The sequence below is a fragment of the Camelina sativa genome, chromosome 3 (genome assembly GCF_000633955.1).
Source record: "Camelina sativa cultivar DH55 chromosome 3, Cs, whole genome shotgun sequence".
Classification (NCBI taxonomy): domain Eukaryota; kingdom Viridiplantae; phylum Streptophyta; class Magnoliopsida; order Brassicales; family Brassicaceae; genus Camelina; species Camelina sativa.
In genome coordinates, this window is record NC_025687.1 from 23,425,529 (window position 1) to 23,445,035 (window position 19,507).

A 19,507-nucleotide genomic window follows, 5' to 3' on the forward strand; every position below is an offset into this window, starting at 1 on the left:
CTGCAATCCAAAGAGGACAACTGCTGTTTGGAGTCTTCCAGCTATTTACCGCTTCAAAACTCTTTCTCGGAGATGCTTTATGAAGCCCCAATATTTGTCAGATCTGGTTCTCTTATCCACAAAGAGGAGCTCTTAAACCAGGTAATTTCGATGGGAGGAGTAGTTCCTCGACCATCAGATGCGCCTTGCATGGTGGAGACGTCGACGGCGCACGACGGTTTCCTCTTTTTGGTATCATTTTCCTATACCGGAGATTTCAAGCTCTCAGGGTTCCTTTCAAAAGCCTCAAGCCCCGATTCAAACCTCCAACCACTTTCCCTCCCTTCACCGGAGATGTTCGAGCCACTGAATCAGACGTCCGCTCAACCTGGCCGCTGCGTGAACCCTACTCTTCCCCCGATTGCGAAACTAGGTTTTCCGCTATTGGGCCCAACTTTTCTCGGCTCGTTAAGGTTCTTGAGCCCATTACCAAAGGTGTCTTATTCAATATTCCCCTGCTATTACCCAGGTTTGAGCGGAATTCAAATCTCTTCCATTCTAGTCAATATGTGTGTAGATTTATGGAACCATTTGTTCAAAGACTGCATTTGGAAAGTAAACCACCATTGTTGTTAGCCTGGTTAGAGATTGTTGTAGAAAATCTGTTTTTAGATCGAATTATTGATTCTGCTCTTGAAGTTAGAAACATGAATGAACCTGGCATTATGATCCAGACCATATGGCGCTGTGATTATCGATGTATTTTCATGTCCCTCTCTTCATCATCCCGTATGCTTTTAGCGACCTTGAAACCGCAATGTATCAACTTATTGAAGTATCCTCTTAAAAACCTTAATTCCAGTGGCATTATGACCCCATCTCCATGGAGTGGGAGTTACCACTACAACTATCAGAGTTCTACACCAAAGCATAGCATATTCAAAACCAGCACCACCATCCGGGCTACAACCCATCGAATCCCTACCAAGGCAATGCTTCTGTTTCTGCCCCTCTCCTCGGAGAGCTCTTTGGCCTTGATTCACCTCTCAACGTCACAAAGTCGTATGACCGTGACTACATTGTCAACTATCAGATCCTTCGATGTTGATCAGTCTTGCAACCAAGATCTCACATGTCTCAGCTTGCTTCTTAGCGACTCCCTCACAGCTCTGTTGGCTTATTGCTTGATGTTTCTTTATCTTTTTGTTTATGACTTTGGGGAAAGTCTATCTTTGTAATGTTCTTAACCTCTTGAACTCTCGAATCTCAATTTTTTTTTTTTGTATTGTTTCTATTTGATTGAATGAAAACCTACCTTTGTCAAAAAAAAAAAAGTAATGAAATGAATAATCCTTACAATCAAAACATAGTTTGAATAAGCGAACGTCAATTAGAAAGGTAAACAAAGCAGCAATGATAATAGGTAAGATTTTCTGCTTGTGTGTTTCGTTTTTTTTTTTTGGTGTTATGAGTTGTGGTAAATGAACAGTAATTATAGACTTATAAGGAGATCCTAGGGTTGTAGTTGAGTGATTATCGATAAACTTGTCGAGAAAGTTGATAATATTTTCAAGATCTCACAATTTTGGAATGTTTGAATAAGATTTAGAAAGCTTATATGGAATATGCGAGTAATATACCAATGATTTATAATATGCTATCAATTTTATGATTTCCAGTTCCCATATAATCTAAATCGAAGATATAATTAAGATATTCTAGTTTCTATAGTCTTAAAATATTAAATGTTGTTTTCTTTGTTTAAATAGCATTGAAGATCGAGATTATTTTGGGAACATAATACCCGACTCAAGATTTTCGGGTAGATATAGAAAGATTATCCTCATTTTTGCTTTATTCGATTTTCTTAATGTCTTAATTGATATTTCTTGTAAATAACTTTAAACTTCAAGTTTTCTTTGCTAAATGAAAATGTTAATACAGATAAGAAAAGAATGGTTTAACGTCATGTTTCATATATGATCATGTGACAAACAACCAGTCAACCACTGAAAAGGAAAACTATGCTTGAATTCATTTGATTTATCACTCATCTACCACTTATATATGTTCATGTTCATTTGATGAATTGATAAATTTTTAGTTAATTTGGGTCACATCTTTCTAAAGCTAACCATAGATTGTATCTCGAAAAATCTTTTTAATATATGGATGAATTTGTATGAAAGCCACGTTACGTCTAAAGAATGAGGCCACTGATCATTTTTCGTAGTTTCTGTTTCTCATCAAAAAATTTACACTTGTTTGTTGATTATATATAGTCAGGGATGGTTTCTTTACATGTGATTCAAGTTAGATATACTATTTGTTGAACGAAGAAAAGTGAAGAACACATGCAAATGTCCAACAGAAGCAAGTCGAAATAAATTCTCAATTAGCTTTCTCTGATTTATCATTGCAGCAAAATTTTGTTTATGCTAGTTTTACTATGATCTCGTCCTTATAAAACCTCACTTGAATTGTTGCCTTGTAAAACTAGCATAAACAAAATTTCGTTATTAATCGTTGCAGGAAAATTTTGTTTATATTTCCCACTTACAGTGCCTCCGGCTTGGTACATACTTTCGTTATTAATCGAATTGTATTCTTGTGATATTGTTATATGTCGTTTGCAATTAGCAGCATTAAAAGTATATGTTCTAGATTTGATCGATTATATCATTGCTAAATTTTGGATTAGATTCTCTGGAAAGGATCTGAAAGTGATAGTCATTAGTCAGTATGAGTATATCTGTATATGTTAAAAATTACAATTGTTTAATTCTTTTGTAGGTTTACTTTTCCATTTACCGTATATTCATAACTTCAACTATTCAATAAATAAACTTGAAATGTACCCGTGCAATTGACTAGTATAAATATATATCTTTGAAAAAAATCTACATGTGGAAATAACCAACAGAAAAAGAAGAAGACTTCGGGAGAGAAGAAGAGGATGGTGAAAAAGACAAATCCAAGAACCAAACACAAGAAAAAAGCCTTTACCAGAAAGAAAAAAATAGCAGAAGAAAAGAGTGAGTACGATGAAAATGATGACGTATTTAGCCACGGAAAAGAGAAAAGTATGGAAGAGCAAACGATCCATTCACAAGCGAAAGATGCACTGTCGTGTATTGTTTTCTCCTAATTCCTATGCCATGTTCTCTTTCGTTTTTTCTCATGTGAAGCTTCTTCGGTTCTTCCATTCCCCCTTTTAATAAAATTATTTTGTTGTAGCTTAATCTTCGTAAATATTTCAAAAAGAAATCTTATACAAAATCTTTCTAATCTTTCTAAACTCTCTTTATCTTAAACACAATCATGTCATCAGCTTGTTCTAAAAATATTAGGTGAAAAAAGATAAGCACATCTTAGCGAACAACAGCGTCCGTCGAACCGCCAACATGAAAATGTGTAACTACTATTCATTATGATACTTTTTTTATTTTGTTAATCCCTCCACTCTTATCATAAATCATATATGCTTTTAACAATTAGTATGTGTTCTATCATTCATAATATTCCAAAAATGGAATATTAGATCCAAACCGATGATATATATGTTCCATTTATATTTCAATCCAAATCCAAAGATGAAAGGAGAGAAACAAACCAATCTGGATCCAACGATTAAGTTAAAAAATGAAGAAACTGATTAGTACATTATATTAGATTACATGTAACATAGTTATCATATATAACTATTATTGAACAGTAGTTACCCTTACGGTTAACAAAATACTAAAAACGGTAACAATACCTTTGTCACTCCATGAACTAGTTATGTTCATTGATGAAATATCTTTTCTGATTACTATTACGTCGATTTTACGTAATAGTAAATTTTGAAAACAAAAAAAATATAATATAGCTAATCTAAATTTTGCAATTAAATTTCCAACGAGAAAGTAACAGAAGGAAACGGATTTCTAGTATATAATATTAGATCACATGTAATACAATTATCATAACTATTATTTAACAGTCATACACATATGGTTAACCAAATACTAAAGACGGTAACAAACCCTTGTCATTTTATGAACTAAATTGTGTTCATTTGTGGAATATCATTTTCTACGTCGACTTTACAGATAAAAATACGACAAACAGTAGATGTAATAATAGCTAATCCACATGCCAAGGGTTTGCTAAAATGACTAATCTTTAGCTCAAAACCATAGCTAATCTTTTTAAGTTGGTGGTTATATTTCCAACGAAAAAAGTAAGAAGGAAACTGATTGCTACTACATTATATTAGATCAAATGTAACACAATTACAGGATCATAAGTATTATCTAACAGTCACATATACACTCGGTTAACAAAATACTTACATCAATATATATATTGTTCAAAACTCAAACAATATAGCTTATATTTTTGAAACATTCAATTTAAGTTTCAGTGAAAAAGCATATGAAAGAAGGTTAACAATATGATATACGAAAATGGTAACAATACTCTTGTGATTGGATGAACAAATTATTTTCATATTATATAATTTCCTTCTGGCTTACTTTAGGTCGATTTTGAAGAATATATACAAAATATAAGTAAATATCAATTATATTATTTTAATATTTTGAGGAAATATTGGTTAAAATTTTGAGGTTATGGAGGATGTGGGTCAAATATTTGCCTGCCTACCAATTAATAATTTTTGACCAATAAACCAAAAATTAAATATTGGGTTTATGACAATTGGATATATTAGTAAAAATGTAACATTGATGTTTTCCCAAGCAAATATTTTGATAGAAAATAATTATACCTAGCTAAAATATTTGTTCTTGGAAGTTTTTAGCCCTTCTGGCGATAAAATTGTTAAACATTTAAAAAAGAAATCAAAATCAAAATTAACACTTAGGAGAACTAGTATAACAACACTTATATTTTCGCCAATCTGAAAATATACTAATTTGTAGAATATTAATACCATATGACGATACAATTTTCATTAAACAAAAAAAAAAACAACAACGACAACAGTTTTATTCAAGATGCACAGATAACAGTGTTAAAAGTAATTCATCATCACTTTCACATGTGCTACAAAGATTTACTGAAAGTCAAAAAGAGAAGGTAATTAAATAGGACGGTGCTTCTATTGTTGAAATAAGAAGTGGTGGTTGTTATGTTTGTCAACAAAAGTGGGCTGCAAGCTTCCTATAAATAGAGAGAGATCAAGCGAGAGCAAATCATCCCATAGCATCCAATATAATAAAGAGAAGTTGCAATACTAAGCAACATATAAATAAGAGAGTGTGTGAGGTTTGGAAAAATAACGAGTGGTGTGAGATTTGAGTGTTTTTACTATAAGTTATAAACTTTGTATTGTGAGTGATTTACAAATAAATATAAGAGTGTTTTATTTAGTTGGCTTATATATTTGTGGTTAATTTATAAATTGTGTATTTACAAGATACCAATTATACTTTAACCCAATATTAAACCGATTAATTTCTCAACATTTGGTATCAGAGCGAAGTCGATCCGACCAACTCTAATATATATTTGTTTAGTTGTTATTTGGAAGCTTTTGGTAAAATCATGACGGATTTTACTACCTCTATTGAGAAGCTCAATAACAACAATTATGGGTCATGGAGTACTCGCATGAAGTTTTATTTGCTCGGACAAGATTTATGGGATATCGTTAACGGAGCTGAGACGACACCACCAAGAGAAGCAAGAAGCACAGATACAACTTCCGACACCTCAACCTCAACACCGGTACGACAAGATGCTGCACCTCAAAGACCAACGAGTGATCATGACGCCTTAAAGAAGTGGAAGGTCAAGGCTGGTAAAGCCATGTATGCTTTAACCGTGGCTGTAGAAGAAGATTTTCTACAACGGATTAAAGATGCCCGAACACCAAAAGAAGCTTGGGACATATTGACGGCAATCTTTGCGAAGAAGAATGACGCAAAATTACAAAGGCTTGAGAATGAGCTTTTGTCTATCTCCCAGAAGAATATGACCGTGAGTCAATATTTTTCAAAAGTGAAGTCTCTTTGTGATGAGATTTCTAAACTAGATCCTGAAAATTCTATTACTCAGACAAGAATGAAAAGAATTATCATTCATGGTCTGAAGCCAGAATACAAGAGTATTATTACGGCAACTCGGGGCTGGGCTACCGAGCCAACTTTAGCAGATCTAGAGAATTTGCTAATGAATGAGGAGGATCTAGATAAACCCACACTTAGCCGACCAACCAATGGTGAAGAGACAGCTTTATTCACCAATAAGAGAAATGACCAAGGTTATGGTTATGGTCGTGGTCGAGGACGTGGTCGAGGTCGCGGTCGAGGACGCGGACGTGGTACCGGGAGATTCAACGGACAAGAACGAGATGCTCAAGGAAACCATGAGAGAAGTTTCCAATCAGGGGGAGCTCGAGGAGCTCAAAATAATCAAGGTGGTCAGAATCGATGGCAACAAAATAATAATGAAAGTGATGCATGTTACCATTGTGGCAAGAAGGGACATTATGCAAGAAATTGTTGGTCAAAGAAAGTTGAAGGAAATGCTGCCACAAGTTCAAAGAATGAAGGACATGGAGAAGAAGATTGGGAGTTTGAAACTTCTTTCTTTGCGGAGGAAGTGGATCTTGATGATGGAAGAGAGGAAGACTCAATAAAAGAATTTGCACTCACCGCTGTATGCGATCACTCAGTCGACTACAAAAATGATTGGATCGTTGACTCTGGGTGTTCAAATCATATGACAGGAGATGTGTCAAAATTAGTGAACATCACAAAATACAATGGAGATCGTGTTATTATAACAGCTGATAACACACAATTGCCAATAGCCCATGTTGGTGAGACAAATCTACCACAAAAGAATGGACATGAAGAAATTCAACTTCGAAATGTTTACCATGTCCCAGGAATGAAGAAGAACCTGTTATCCGTACCCCAACTCACAAGTGCAGGCAACTACGTACTGTTTGGTCCAGAAGATGTGAAGGTGTATCGAGAATTAAAAATTATTGGCACACCGTTCATAGAAGGACCAAAAATGAGGGCTATTTATGTGATGTCAGCAGAAGAAGCCTATGTTGAAAAAACGAGGAGAAGTGACACTGGCGACTTGTGGCATGCACGACTCGGACATGTCAATTACAGCAAATTAAAGATTATGATGCAGAAGTCGATGTTGAAGGGACTCCCACAACTTGAGATGAACCATGAGATTGTGTGCGCAGGATGCCAATATGGTAAGGCACATCAATTGCCTTACAAGGATTCAAATTTTAAAGCTAAGGAGCCGTTGGAGCTGGTTCATTCAGATTTGCTGGGAAAAATCAAACAACCATCAACACGTGGTTATCAATATTTGATAACCTTTATTGATGATTTTTCAAGATACGTATGGGTTTATTTTCTAAAGCATAAAGATGAGGCTTTAGAAAAATTTAAAGAATTCAAGACCACAGTAGAACGTGAGCTCGGTAAAACGATCAAGTGCCTACGCACTGATAATGGAGGAGAATACACTTCAAACGAGTTTAACAACTACCTTAAGGAGGTTAATATTCGGAGACAACTCACTTGTGCAAAAACTCCACAACAAAATGGAGTAGCCGAAAGAAAGAATCGCCACCTCGCAGAAATTTGTCGAAGTCTTCTGCACGCTAAGAACGTTGATACAAGATTTTGGGCAGAATGCATGAAGACGGGTGTTTATATCACCAATAGGCTGCCACAACCAAGATTGGAGTTTGTTTCACCATTTCAGAAGTTATATGATGTGAAACCAACGGTCAGTTACTTTCGAGTATTTGGATGTGTGTGCTATGTTTTTATTGCCGATGAAGATCGCAGTAAATTTGACAAGAAGGCCATTCGCTGCATTTTTGTGGGATACGACGAACAAAAGAAAGGCTGGAGATGTTGTGATCCCAATACAAACAAGATATATGTCTCACGAAATGTTGTATTCGATGAGGCATCTTCGTGGTGGGCAAACAAGGTAGCTTTACCAGATACGCATGAGTTGCAAGAAAAATTACAAACGAAGTTACAACTAGAATCGTCTCCTGGCAATGAAGACACAGAAGAACAGTTACCGTCACCTCAATCGAACGTTGGATCCAAGTCAAGAAGCCCTTGGAAAACAGGTGTTCATGAAACACCAAATGAAGTGGAGACCACTCAACAAGAAGAACAACAAGTGGAGCCAGTACAACCTCAACTACGAAGGTCTATAAGAGAAAGACGTAAAAATCCAAAGTACATAAATGCTGCGTATGCTGAAGTTAAAGAGCCAACTACATTCGAAGAAGCGTCAAGGAATCCAGAATGGAGAAAAGCTATGGAAGAAGAAATTTTGGCACTAAAACAAAATCAAACTTGGAATTTAGTGCCTAAACCGGAAGGTGTTAAACCAATATCCTGCAAATGGGTTTACAAGCTGAAAACTCTTCCAGACGGTACAATCGAACGATACAAGGCCCGATTAGTTGTACGTGGATTTTCTCAAGAGTATGGTATAGACTATGATGAGACATTTAGTCCAGTGGCAAAGATAACCACAGTTCGTGTGCTACTAGCACTAGCCGCAAGTAAGTCATGGAATTTATGGCAGATGGATGTGAAGAACGCTTTTCTAAATGGAGAACTTGATCGTGAAATTTATATTGATCAACCCCAAGGATTCGTAAATCACGAAAAACCAGAGTATGTGTGCAAATTAAAGAAGGCTTTGTATGGTTTAAAGCAGGCGCCTAGAGCATGGTACGGGAAGATTGCGGAGTTTTTAGTCCAAAGTGGTTATCATGTTGCCCCATCAGATTCGAGTCTGTTCGTGAAGATTCAAGGAGAAAAATTATCAATTATTCTTGTATATGTCGATGATATAATCATCACCGGAGATGACACGGGCGAGATTCAAAGGACAAGGGAAAACTTGTTTGTTCGATTTCAAATGAAAGAACTTGGTGAATTAAATCACTTCCTAGGATTGGAAGTTGAAAGAACAAAAGACGGCATATTTCTTGGTCAACAGAAATATGCAAGAGATCTCATTCAGAAGTTTGGGTTAGCTGAGTGTAAACCAATCACTACACCAATGGAGCCAAATTTGAAGTTGTGTGCCTATGATGGAAAAGACTTGGATGATACAACAATGTATCGACAAATCGTAGGTAGTCTTATCTATCTTACTCTTTCTAGACCCGACATAACTTTCGCTGTAGGCGTTGTTAGCAGGTTCATGCAGAAACCGAAGAAACCACACCTTGAAGCAGTTAAAAGAATCTTGAGATATATCAAAGGCACGATTGATTGGGGACTCCTTTACAAGAAAGGAGTACAAAGTAAGCTCAATGGTTATTGCGATGCTGACTATGCTGGAGATCATGACACTCGGAGGTCAACTACTGGATATGTATTTAACCTTGGTTCTGGAGCTATATCATGGTGCAGTAAGAGACAACCTACCGTTTCTCTTTCAACCACAGAAGCAGAATATAGAGCAGGAGCAATGGCAACACAAGAATGTGCTTGGTTGACTCAACTCATGAAAGATTTAAACCAACCGATAGAAGATGGAGTTCCATTACACTGTGACAACCTGTCAGCAGTTCGTTTAGCCGAAAATCCTGTTTTTCATGCTCGAACAAAACATGTGGAGGTACATTATCATTTCTTGCGAGAAAAGGTACTTCAAGGAGATATTGTCATGAAACCAATCAAGACACAAGATCAGGTTGCAGACATCTTTACAAAAAGCTTATCTGCATCTAAGGTTATCGGATTTCGAATGTTACTTGGAATGACTACACGCACAAGGAAAGTTGATAATGAGGGGGAGTGTTAAAAGTAATTCATCATCACTTTCACATGTGCTACAAAGATTTACTGAAAGTCAAAAAGAGAAGGTAATTAAATAGGACGGTGCTTCTATTGTTGAAATAAGAAGTGGTGGTTGTTATGTTTGTCAACAAAAGTGGGCTGCAAGCTTCCTATAAATAGAGAGAGATCAAGCGAGAGCAAATCATCCCATAGCATCCAATATAATAAAGAGAAGTTGCAATACTAAGCAACATATAAATAAGAGAGTGTGTGAGGTTTGGAAAAATAACGAGTGGTGTGAGATTTGAGTGTTTTTACTATAAGTTATAAACTTTGTATTGTGAGTGATTTACAAATAAATATAAGAGTGTTTTATTTAGTTGGCTTATATATTTGTGGTTAATTTATAAATTGTGTATTTACAAGATACCAATTATACTTTAACCCAATATTAAACCGATTAATTTCTCAACAAACAGTTTGTTTCAAAAAGCACAGATACACTCAAACATGAGTAGAGGTTGAAGCTGAGAACATGTTCTTGCGAACATACTTACGAGCCCAAACATGTTTGCCATTGATGGTGAACTTGTTCTTACCCCTCGCACCCAAAATCTTTTCCATCATCGACGCACACGACGGTTTCAACACCAGCTTCGCAAACAACGGCTGCTCACCTTCAACTTGTTGCATCTCTATTGCTCCTATCACATCCCCGAGTCTCCTAGTGATGTAGACCCTGACTTCCTCTTCCGATATCGGATATCCTTTGGAAAACGTCAGGAACAGAGTCCTCTCTTCCGCAGCCGCCTTCGCTGCTCTCTCTTCTTCCGACAACATCCTCACCGCGGCTGCCTTGTTTGCTTCTTCTCCAACAGGAGGAGGAGGAAGAGGATAAGCAACAGTTACATTTTGCACATTCCTGTTAGGGCTAACTTGTTGAAGACAACCAAGCCTAATGTTCCTCAATTCCTCAATGTATTTCTCTCTCTCTAAAGCCATAAGTTTCTCCCTATTGAACTTAGGTACCTTCTCGCATATGTCTTCGAAAGCTCGGACGCAGAAATCGTTCCAGTTGTTTCTCAACGAAGTGCAAAAAATTTCGCGGTTTGCGTTGATCAGCGTGAGAGTGAACCTCCCTTTAGTGATACGCAAGAGCAAAGGTATGATGGTATTGTCGTCGTTGTTGGCAGCCAAGACAGTCGATGCGAAATGATGGTTGAATAGAAGATTGATACAGACACTGACTTCGTTAGCCACAGCATCGACGACAGTGTCTGGTAGAGAGCCAAGAGAGGCGATTAGGTCGGGGGCGTAACCGGATTGCTCGAGCATCATGAGAAAACCCATCGCGTGAAACGACTGGTCCACGTCTCGGCTTAGAGTATAGACAAGACGAGTGAAAAGGGTTCTGTCGATTTTGTGAAAGGTATGGAACTCCTCTCGTGTGACCGCGGCAGTAGCAGACGGTGAAGGATTCTCCATGAAAGCCGAAAACAATGGAAAAGCCATGATAGGTTTTTTTTTTTTTTTTGCTTCGAGATTATGTGTGGTGATGGTGATGTTATCTATGTGATTAGGACATAGATTATATAGAGAAACCACTGAAATTGTGAAAAGGCGTAATCTTATTTTCCCTAAATAATTTGTATACATACCTTACAAGTTTTTTGTCCTAGTTCATGCCTCTAATTAATTACATACAGAAAGTCATAACCTTCCGGTTTAGAAAAGGGCTTGGTGTCTTTTGGTAATGAGCAATGCTGGCCCTTGGATCATCATCAGTCATTACCCGTCACCCTTGGATCGTTATCATCATTCAAACACATATCTCTAACATTTGTTTTTTCTTGCATCTTTACAATTTTAATTATGAAGAAAGAAATATATCCTATTCTTCAAAATTTAATATCATTTCAATTTTTTTGTTGAATCCAAGAAAAAAATATGTGGTCAAACAATTGATATAAGAATTTCTATAATGACATTCAAAATAAACAAAAAATCTTATCTACAATTTAATTTCATTTTGAATACATATATTTATATCATTTGATTTATTAAATTGCAAATTTCATAGAGGTTATGCAGTCAAATAATATATGTTCCATTTTTTCTAAAATATATAATCTAATCACACTTCTTGTTTATTTTATAAAATATATACTACTTATTATTTTATTTTATTTTGTTTCCGTTAAGACTATTTAGATCGATAATCTAACTTAGACGATAAAAATTATATTTGTACGGATCGATCCAAAATACTATTTACGAACGAAATACATATTTGGTAAAATTTTAATCTATTGTTCGGAATAGTAAGTCCATATCATGAATAAACATATGTATGGTTCCGAGTTTTCTTTATTAACAACAATATAACATCTTGTTTTTCAAAATATATACTTGGGAGAAAGATTTGATAATGGCAGCAGATGAAGCAAAATAATGGATAGAGTTTTGGCCAAAGGAAGATGAGGGACATAGTCAACGATCGAGACTCATGGTTTCAGCAGAATAGAGGAGATACTAAATCAGCTTATGTCACAAGAGATTCCATGAATTTCTTTTTAAATGCTGGAAAAAGCACAAGAGTATCTTGTCCTACAGTTTTGGAAGCTGAACTCCAAAGATCTTGTCCTACAGTTTTGGAAGCTGAACTCCAAAGTCTCATCGTAGCAATGCAACAAATGTAGATTCGGGACTACAATCAAGTAATTTTTGAATGAGACAAACCGAGAGTTTACAAGTTGGTCCATGCCTCCATGGTGATATTCATAATTTTACAATCCACAACTGAATCAGAGAGGTTATTACTTGGAGACAAATTAATATTTGAAACTGTGGAATTCAACTGGAATAGAAGATGCAATAACAAAGCTTTGTAACCATCCTCCACGAGAATCACATTGTAAACATTATCTATGAGAATTGTATTTCAATCTAATGAATGAAAGCTTAAAAAAAAACCAATATAACACATATTTTGTTTAAATTAAAATTTATAAAAATTTGAAAATAATATTTTAATCAACCAGAAGATTATCTACTTTTTTTTTAAAAAAGGTCAAAGTCATTTATTAGTTAATTGAAACTTTATGTGAAAGGTTAATTAGTTGGATTTACATGTATTAAAATAATAAAAATTAAATCCCAAAACTATCATCTATCGACTAGGAGACCTACTGTAAGTATGCCAATTAGAGCCAAAGCCCGCAGACTGTTCCAACTCGGTCCTAAAAAACATCGGATTCAGGCTTAAGTATATATGTCCAGAAAAAAATGGATTTTTTGGACTAAGCTCATTCGGGCTATAGAGATTTTTAGGCTTAGCCCGAACGAGCTCCAACCGGCCTGAAAAATCCTTAAAGAAATATACTTTTACTTTTTTTGGTTCACATTTTTGTCTGATTGGAATATTTGATTAATGATTTATTGTAAATTAAGTTTAAAACCATAACCCTAGTATTCAAAACTTTGACATATGACTTATATATGTCAACATTAAACAAAAGTTGAAAATAATATGTCGACCTTGATTTTAATATCATCTAAGTAAATTAAAATCTTGACCTAGTTATCTACTTTGAAATATTTTACTTTTATATTTTATTTGGTTAAAGTATAAACAAATTTTTTAAAAGTTATTTTAGTGAATATTGATGATTTATTTAAATTTTGATTAATTTATTTTATAGTGCACCTTTAAACATCTTTTTAGAAAATGTTATATGTTATGAAACAAAGCCCAAAAAATCCAAAAGATCTTGTAAACCTGTTAGACCATGTACAATGGTTTTTCTTTTCAACACCCTCCACCTCAACTTTTAACATTCCATTATCATTTTCTCTTTCTTCCACCTAATCATTTAACATCCAAATCAATTTTAACCTCTCCAATAGTTTTGTTTAATAAAATTCAACACCTTATCCCACTATTTTCACTTTATATATTTATATATACTTAATTTGATAACAATACATTTATAGTAATTTAAAATTTATAAAAGTTACATTATTATTTTTAAAAATTGAATTTTATATTTTTAGCTAATATTTTAATATGAAAAAAATAAAAATTATACGGATTATTATTGGGATCCATTTAACAACAATTTTTTTTTTAAAAAAGTATAAAGAGTTGATAGAAAGATACAGGAGAAAGTTATAGTAAGAAATGAAGTTTTTTTTATGTCCAAATGAAACGAAAATAGTCTCTATATATAGATTTTTAAAAATTATGAATTTTGATATAAATTTCTTTTTAAAAAAAATTGATTACAACCAAATAATTGAAAGGAGTTAAAAAACACTAAAAAACAAAAAGTGTCAGTAAAAAAACATTCTCTCACCACTCTATCCAATTACAAGCTGACACGTATCACTGAAGACCCTACTTTCTTTGTATTCAACTCAAATGAATCAACATTGATTTTTTTTATTCAACACCGTCGTTGGAGACATTAGAGCATCATTAGTAAGGAGTACTCTCTAACTTACTCTCAAATTAACTAAACATATAATTAATACTAATTTAAGTAAAGCAACCCTAAGAGTATTTTTGCAAAATCATTCATTTACTAAAGAACCCAAAGAAGGTTGCTTAATCTTTAAAATAAGAATTTTTAATTTGTGTTTAGTATTTATCAACTTTAATAATATAAAATGACAAAAAAATTATTAAACTTTTTATATTACATAAAACTATAGAATCTTAAACATATTTAACAAACTTTGGAATATTAAACATATTATACAAAATTCAAAATAGTTCATATATTTTACAAAATTTAAACATTTTAAACAAAATTCAGAATAAGATTTATTGTGCGGTTATCACAAATTTTTGCCAGATATGTTCAATCAAGTCTTTTTCCAAACATGCATTTGTGTATGATGAAAGTCATTTCGAATGCCCATCATATTGTTGGCATATGTTTAGAATACGATAAATGGACAAACCTTTTTGTTGATAGTCTTAGGGTCAGACCTAGCTTTAACATAAATACTATAAAGGATCAAAAAAATTCGGGTCAGATCGGACCGGCTTCAAACATATGCAAATTTTGCATGGTTAGGATTGGGCCAGCCCACACTACTGCTACTATCTTTTAAAATTAAAAAAAAAAATTAAAAGAATAAATCGAAATTATTATTAGACAGGTCAGCAAAACATCGGCTCTCAAAGGAGAAGAAAGAAACAAAACAAAAACAGTCTTCTTCGTCTCCCCCAAAAACCCAGAAAATCGCAGCAGAGCCTTTCTCATCTTGCCTTTTACAGTACAGATCTCTCCATCATCATCATCATCATCATCATCATCGTCACTGCTTCGATGCCTTCCCGTAGGAGAACGCTCCTCAAAGTCATCATCCTCGGTGACAGCGGGTCAGTATTTTTTTTTCTTTTTCTTTTTCTTTGCGTTTAAGTCCAATTTGTGAATTACTTGGTGATTGGACTTGATCTGAATTCGTGGGGTATGATCTCATCTCTTAGGTTGTTGATTTCTAGATTCAATTGTTTTGAATTGAATTTGTAAAGACTTGTTTAGTTCTCAGTGGGGGAGGGACTTCCTCTTTTGAATCAAATTACAGCGATTAGGGAAGGTTTTAGTTAGGCTCTTTTAGTCTCTCAAGTAATGAATGATGCTATTTAAGTTCATGCTGTTTGATTTGTTTTGTTTTTCTCTCAGTATGATACAGATTTGGTGTTCTTTGTATATTTTTGACTTTAGTGACTTTGTTTGTATGTGACAAAATCCTGTTGTTATAAGTGACAACTTTTTATTATAAATCATTAGGTCGGAGTATATCAGCAATCATGGGAGTATTAGCAATCATGTTTATCCAAGTGATGACTTATGTGACTCATTGGGTATTTTGAACTTGTGATTTTGCAGGGTTGGGAAGACCTCTTTGATGAATCAGTATCCTTAATTTTTTGTGACTGGATTTTAAGGATATGATGATATTAACAATGGTTTTGTTACTATAACTATGGATGGATACATTATCTGTTTTACGACATATAATATAATCTGTACGATTTTGAGTTTAGATGAGTTCTTTGTGTCTGTTTCACTTTAACCATCACGCCTTTAGATATGTTAATAAGAAGTTCAGCAACCAGTACAAGGCGACCATTGGTGCTGATTTCCTGACTAAGGAAGTTCAATTTGAAGACCGGCTTTTCACTTTACAGGTTTGTTGTACTCTTATTTTGTGTTGGAGTAGATTATGCTTGTTTAGCGCATTGGTATGAGTTTGACTCCGTAGCGGCAGGGTAAAATTGAAAAGAAAGAAACAGTATATTTATGTAGTTTATGAGCCTCAAGGGATAAACATATTATCTGTAGTCTGATCTTATACCAATGGAATCTTTATTCTCTGGGACTGTTGTGCATCATTCCAATATTGAAATGTTTTATACTAGTTTTTAATGTGATTTTTAACGGATTTGCTTCGGCATGATCAGAGTTAGGAAAACACTAAATGGGTTGACAGTGTTTGTTCTAGATTAAGAATTTAACCCCAAGGACTATATGTATTGATCTCTTTGTTTGACCATAAGAGCTAAGACCTTACTTTTCTTTCAGATCTGGGACACAGCTGGTCAAGAAAGGTTTCAGAGTCTTGGTGTAGCGTTTTATCGTGGTGCTGATTGCTGTGTTCTTGTATATGATGTCAACTCCGCCAAGTCATTTGAGGATCTCAACAACTGGAGGGAAGAGTTTCTGATTCAGGTATATAGATATGGATTCATGCCCTCTTTCCAGTAGATTCAATAAAGAAACTTTGTCTGAATTCCATTTATTGTGATTTGCAGGCAAGTCCGTCGGATCCAGAGAACTTTCCCTTTGTTGTTATCGGTAATAAGATCGATGTGGATGGTGGAAACAGTCGGGCGGTATGTATATTATCTCCATCTAATAATAAAGAACAACCCTGAAATTTGAAACCTCTCTGCATTGTTTCCAATCACTCTTTGGTTTTTTTTTTCAGGTTTCAGAGAAGAAGGCTCGAGCTTGGTGTGCTTCAAAAGGAAACATTCCGTACTATGAAACCTCTGCCAAAGAAGGCACCAATGTGGAAGACGCGTTCCTGTGTATAACTAAGAACGCAATGAAAAGTGGAGAAGAGGAAGAGATGTAAGTTCAAAACACGCAAATCACCATCATCATAGGCTTTTTTGCTAATCGTTTAATGGTTAAATTGGTCAAAGATTTTGCCTGAAACTTGTTGATGTTTTGATCTTAACAGGTACTTACCAGACACGATCGATGTTGGAACCAGCAGCAATCCACAAAGGTCAAAAGGATGTGAATGCTGAAAGTACTTCTGCTCTCTCATCATCAATCAATCTATCTATCTCACTTTTGAGGGTTTTTTACCATATTGTAAATCTGGTGTTAATTATTATTAAAAAAAATTTAGAATTTCAAACAATAAGTAAAAACCGAATTGGACTAGTCGGTGTTTGTTGCCTGTGTGATTATTATTATGGATTTCTTTCTTTTTCTCTGCACTATCGACATTTGTTGTCCACTACATTTATTGAAAAGACTTGTTTTTTTCCTACTTTTTTGTTTCGCTTTAAGGATGACTTTTATATAATTAACTGATTGATCCCAATGTCGGTTGGAAGACCACGACGACCTTCCCATATGACACATATCTTGTGAATTATAAAAACTTAAATCTCATTTGAGTGTGTATTAATTAATAAATAATTATGTTTTAGGGTCTTAAATAAAAATGTTGATGTTCTTCAAAAGTTGATACAATCATCTGATTTTATTATATGTTAAATAGCTAATGAACAACACTAATTTGAGGATTACTCATATTGATCATCTTTTATCATATGACATAGTTAAACAGTTTCACAATATAAGACACAAAAGGCATTGTATATTAAGTTACGTATATCAAAACTATTAATGTGAAGCAAATCTCATTTTCACCACACAAAGAGTCACTCACATAGTCACATAAATGGATAATTGTAAAAAAGAATCCCTTATGACTAAGGTTAACACTTCTTCACTAAACAGAAAATATATATTTAAAGTTTTAAGTGTTATCAACTCGAGCAGCTGTTATTTTACCTAATAAAAACGCACACATGATATACGTGCATGTATAAACAGATACATACACAAACACAGAGAGCCACAGATATGTGAGACATTGAGAGAGAGGGAGAGTGGTTTTATTAAAACTATTCCTTAGGGTTGTGGTAGATGATGACAACAGATTTGGTGTCGAAACTCTGTATGAACCTTTCTTCTGCGGTCCTAAACGGATTGTAGAGAAGCTCTTTGATTGGTTCCGGCAACGGTTCATTCTTCATCATCTTCTTCCAATACTCCTCTGCTACTCCTCCACCTCCTGATCTTCCTTCACTCAGGTTCACAAACTGTGCCAACCAAAAGTATATACAACATTCAAATTCAATATATATGTTTCAAATCTTTATTTAGGGTTTTAATATATTTAAACAAGTAGCTATATCTACCAGAAGAAAGCTGAAAAGGATGAAGAAGACGACGACCAAGTAACGTTGTTGCTTCATGTCTCTCTTTTAACTTTTTGTTATTGTTGTTTTTTGAGGATTTTTTTTCTTGATCTATGTTAAATCTTCGGGTGTTAAAGTTTATATATATAGAGAGACCAGTTTAAATTAAGGAAGTTGTTTTCAAGATAACTGTTATAGTTTCCCTCTATCTGCATTTATTTATATAATCATTTAATATTTACACTGTAAGGTCAACTTTGTGTTGTGTTGTGCATAGCCTAATTTTTCTTTTTTTCCTTATCTGAATTTCAGAGTGGTGGTGGGCCGCTTAAGTAAGGGTTTAGTCTGAAATCTGTAAATTTTTTCATATATTTAAATTCGATTTGGTTTTGATCAAAAGAAAAAAAAATGAGTCTATATTTAAAGGTCTGATCTGGCCCCAACATGATTACAGGGTTATTCCGGACTTTTTGAGTTTTTCTTACAACTAAATAAAAATTTCATTACATTTCGATTTTTTTTTTCATATGTAACATCATTTATAAATTTGAAGAATATATAGCAATTTATAATTTACTTTTATAAACTAATAACAGATTTGTCATGTAAGTTAAAAAATTATCTGACTGTTAAAACATCTTCAAAATGATCGCTTGACGCTTGTAGTACATAATAAATCCAAATTGAAATAACTATCAATATCTTTTCACAAAATCTAATTTAACTGACATAAAAGATTTAAATGAAAAAAAATTGTAAAACACATACCACATAAAACATAAAATCATAACACTTTGAATCTAGATATATTAGTAGAGTTATGATTGATGTAGAAGAAAAATAGTAGAGTCAAGGTTTGAATAAAAGCATTTGAATTCCTTATTATATATGTTTAGAAAAGCTAAATTGGGTTATGTTATGTGTATAGAACAACGAACACTTCTAGAATTTGGTTATGTTATATGTAAGACAGTAAGAGCAGTTCTATAATTCTGTAAGATTAGAGGATACAAAGAAGAATAAGGAAAGAAAAACATACTACTTTAATTTATTCTTAAAAATAATGTTTTTTTATAAGTTCTATTTTGTGTTTTACAAAGAATATTGTTTTGTATTAGTATCATTATTATTTAATTTTTATTTGTCATTCAGATGGTAAGAAAAAAGGAGGAAGTTATATCATTCGATTCAGAAAATTGTA

At 33.9% G+C, this 19,507-nt stretch overlaps 3 protein-coding genes across 3 annotated transcripts; 1 reads left to right on the forward strand and 2 right to left on the reverse strand.

The window, feature by feature from the left end:
* On the reverse strand, positions 10,145-11,329 carry LOC104777841. Its single transcript, XM_010502169.1, has one exon. It carries the CDS (start codon positions 11,298-11,300, stop codon positions 10,293-10,295), a length of 1,008 nt encoding a protein of 335 aa, XP_010500471.1. The 5' UTR covers positions 11,301-11,329; the 3' UTR covers positions 10,145-10,292.
* LOC104777842 (ras-related protein RABG3e) lies at positions 14,960-17,316 on the forward strand. The gene is made up of 7 exons (XM_010502170.2): positions 14,960-15,177; positions 15,689-15,715; positions 15,891-15,990; positions 16,385-16,531; positions 16,615-16,695; positions 16,791-16,936; positions 17,049-17,316. Exons 1-7 carry the CDS (start codon positions 15,125-15,127, stop codon positions 17,116-17,118), a joined length of 624 nt encoding a protein of 207 aa, XP_010500472.1. The 5' UTR covers positions 14,960-15,124; the 3' UTR covers positions 17,119-17,316.
* LOC104777843 lies at positions 17,809-18,490 on the reverse strand. Its single transcript, XM_019241995.1, has 2 exons — positions 18,307-18,490; positions 17,809-18,207 (listed from the first exon to the last, which is right to left on the reverse strand). The coding sequence occupies exons 1-2, from the start codon at positions 18,361-18,363 to the stop codon at positions 18,010-18,012; spliced, it is 255 nt and encodes an 84-aa protein (XP_019097540.1). The 5' UTR covers positions 18,364-18,490; the 3' UTR covers positions 17,809-18,009.

What these genes read in the sequence shown, in the direction of transcription:
- LOC104777841 (XM_010502169.1), bottom strand. Translation starts at nt 11,300, where the DNA reads ATGGCTTTTCCATTGTTTTCGGCTTTCATGGAGAATCCTTCACCGTCT.
- LOC104777843 (XM_019241995.1), bottom strand. Translation starts at nt 18,363, where the DNA reads ATGAAGCAACAACGTTACTTGGTCGTCGTCTTCTTCATCCTTTTCAGC. An exon ending in TCCTTTTCAGCTTTCTTCTG is followed by an intron (nt 18,208 to 18,306) that starts GTAGATATAGCT and finishes TGGTTGGCACAG; the next exon opens with TTTGTGAACCTGAGTGAAGG.
- LOC104777842 (XM_010502170.2), top strand. Translation starts at nt 15,125, where the DNA reads ATGCCTTCCCGTAGGAGAACGCTCCTCAAAGTCATCATCCTCGGTGAC. An exon ending in ACCGGCTTTTCACTTTACAG is followed by an intron (nt 15,991 to 16,384) that starts GTTTGTTGTACT and finishes CTTTTCTTTCAG; the next exon opens with ATCTGGGACACAGCTGGTCA. An exon ending in AGTGGAGAAGAGGAAGAGAT is followed by an intron (nt 16,937 to 17,048) that starts GTAAGTTCAAAA and finishes TGATCTTAACAG; the next exon opens with GTACTTACCAGACACGATCG.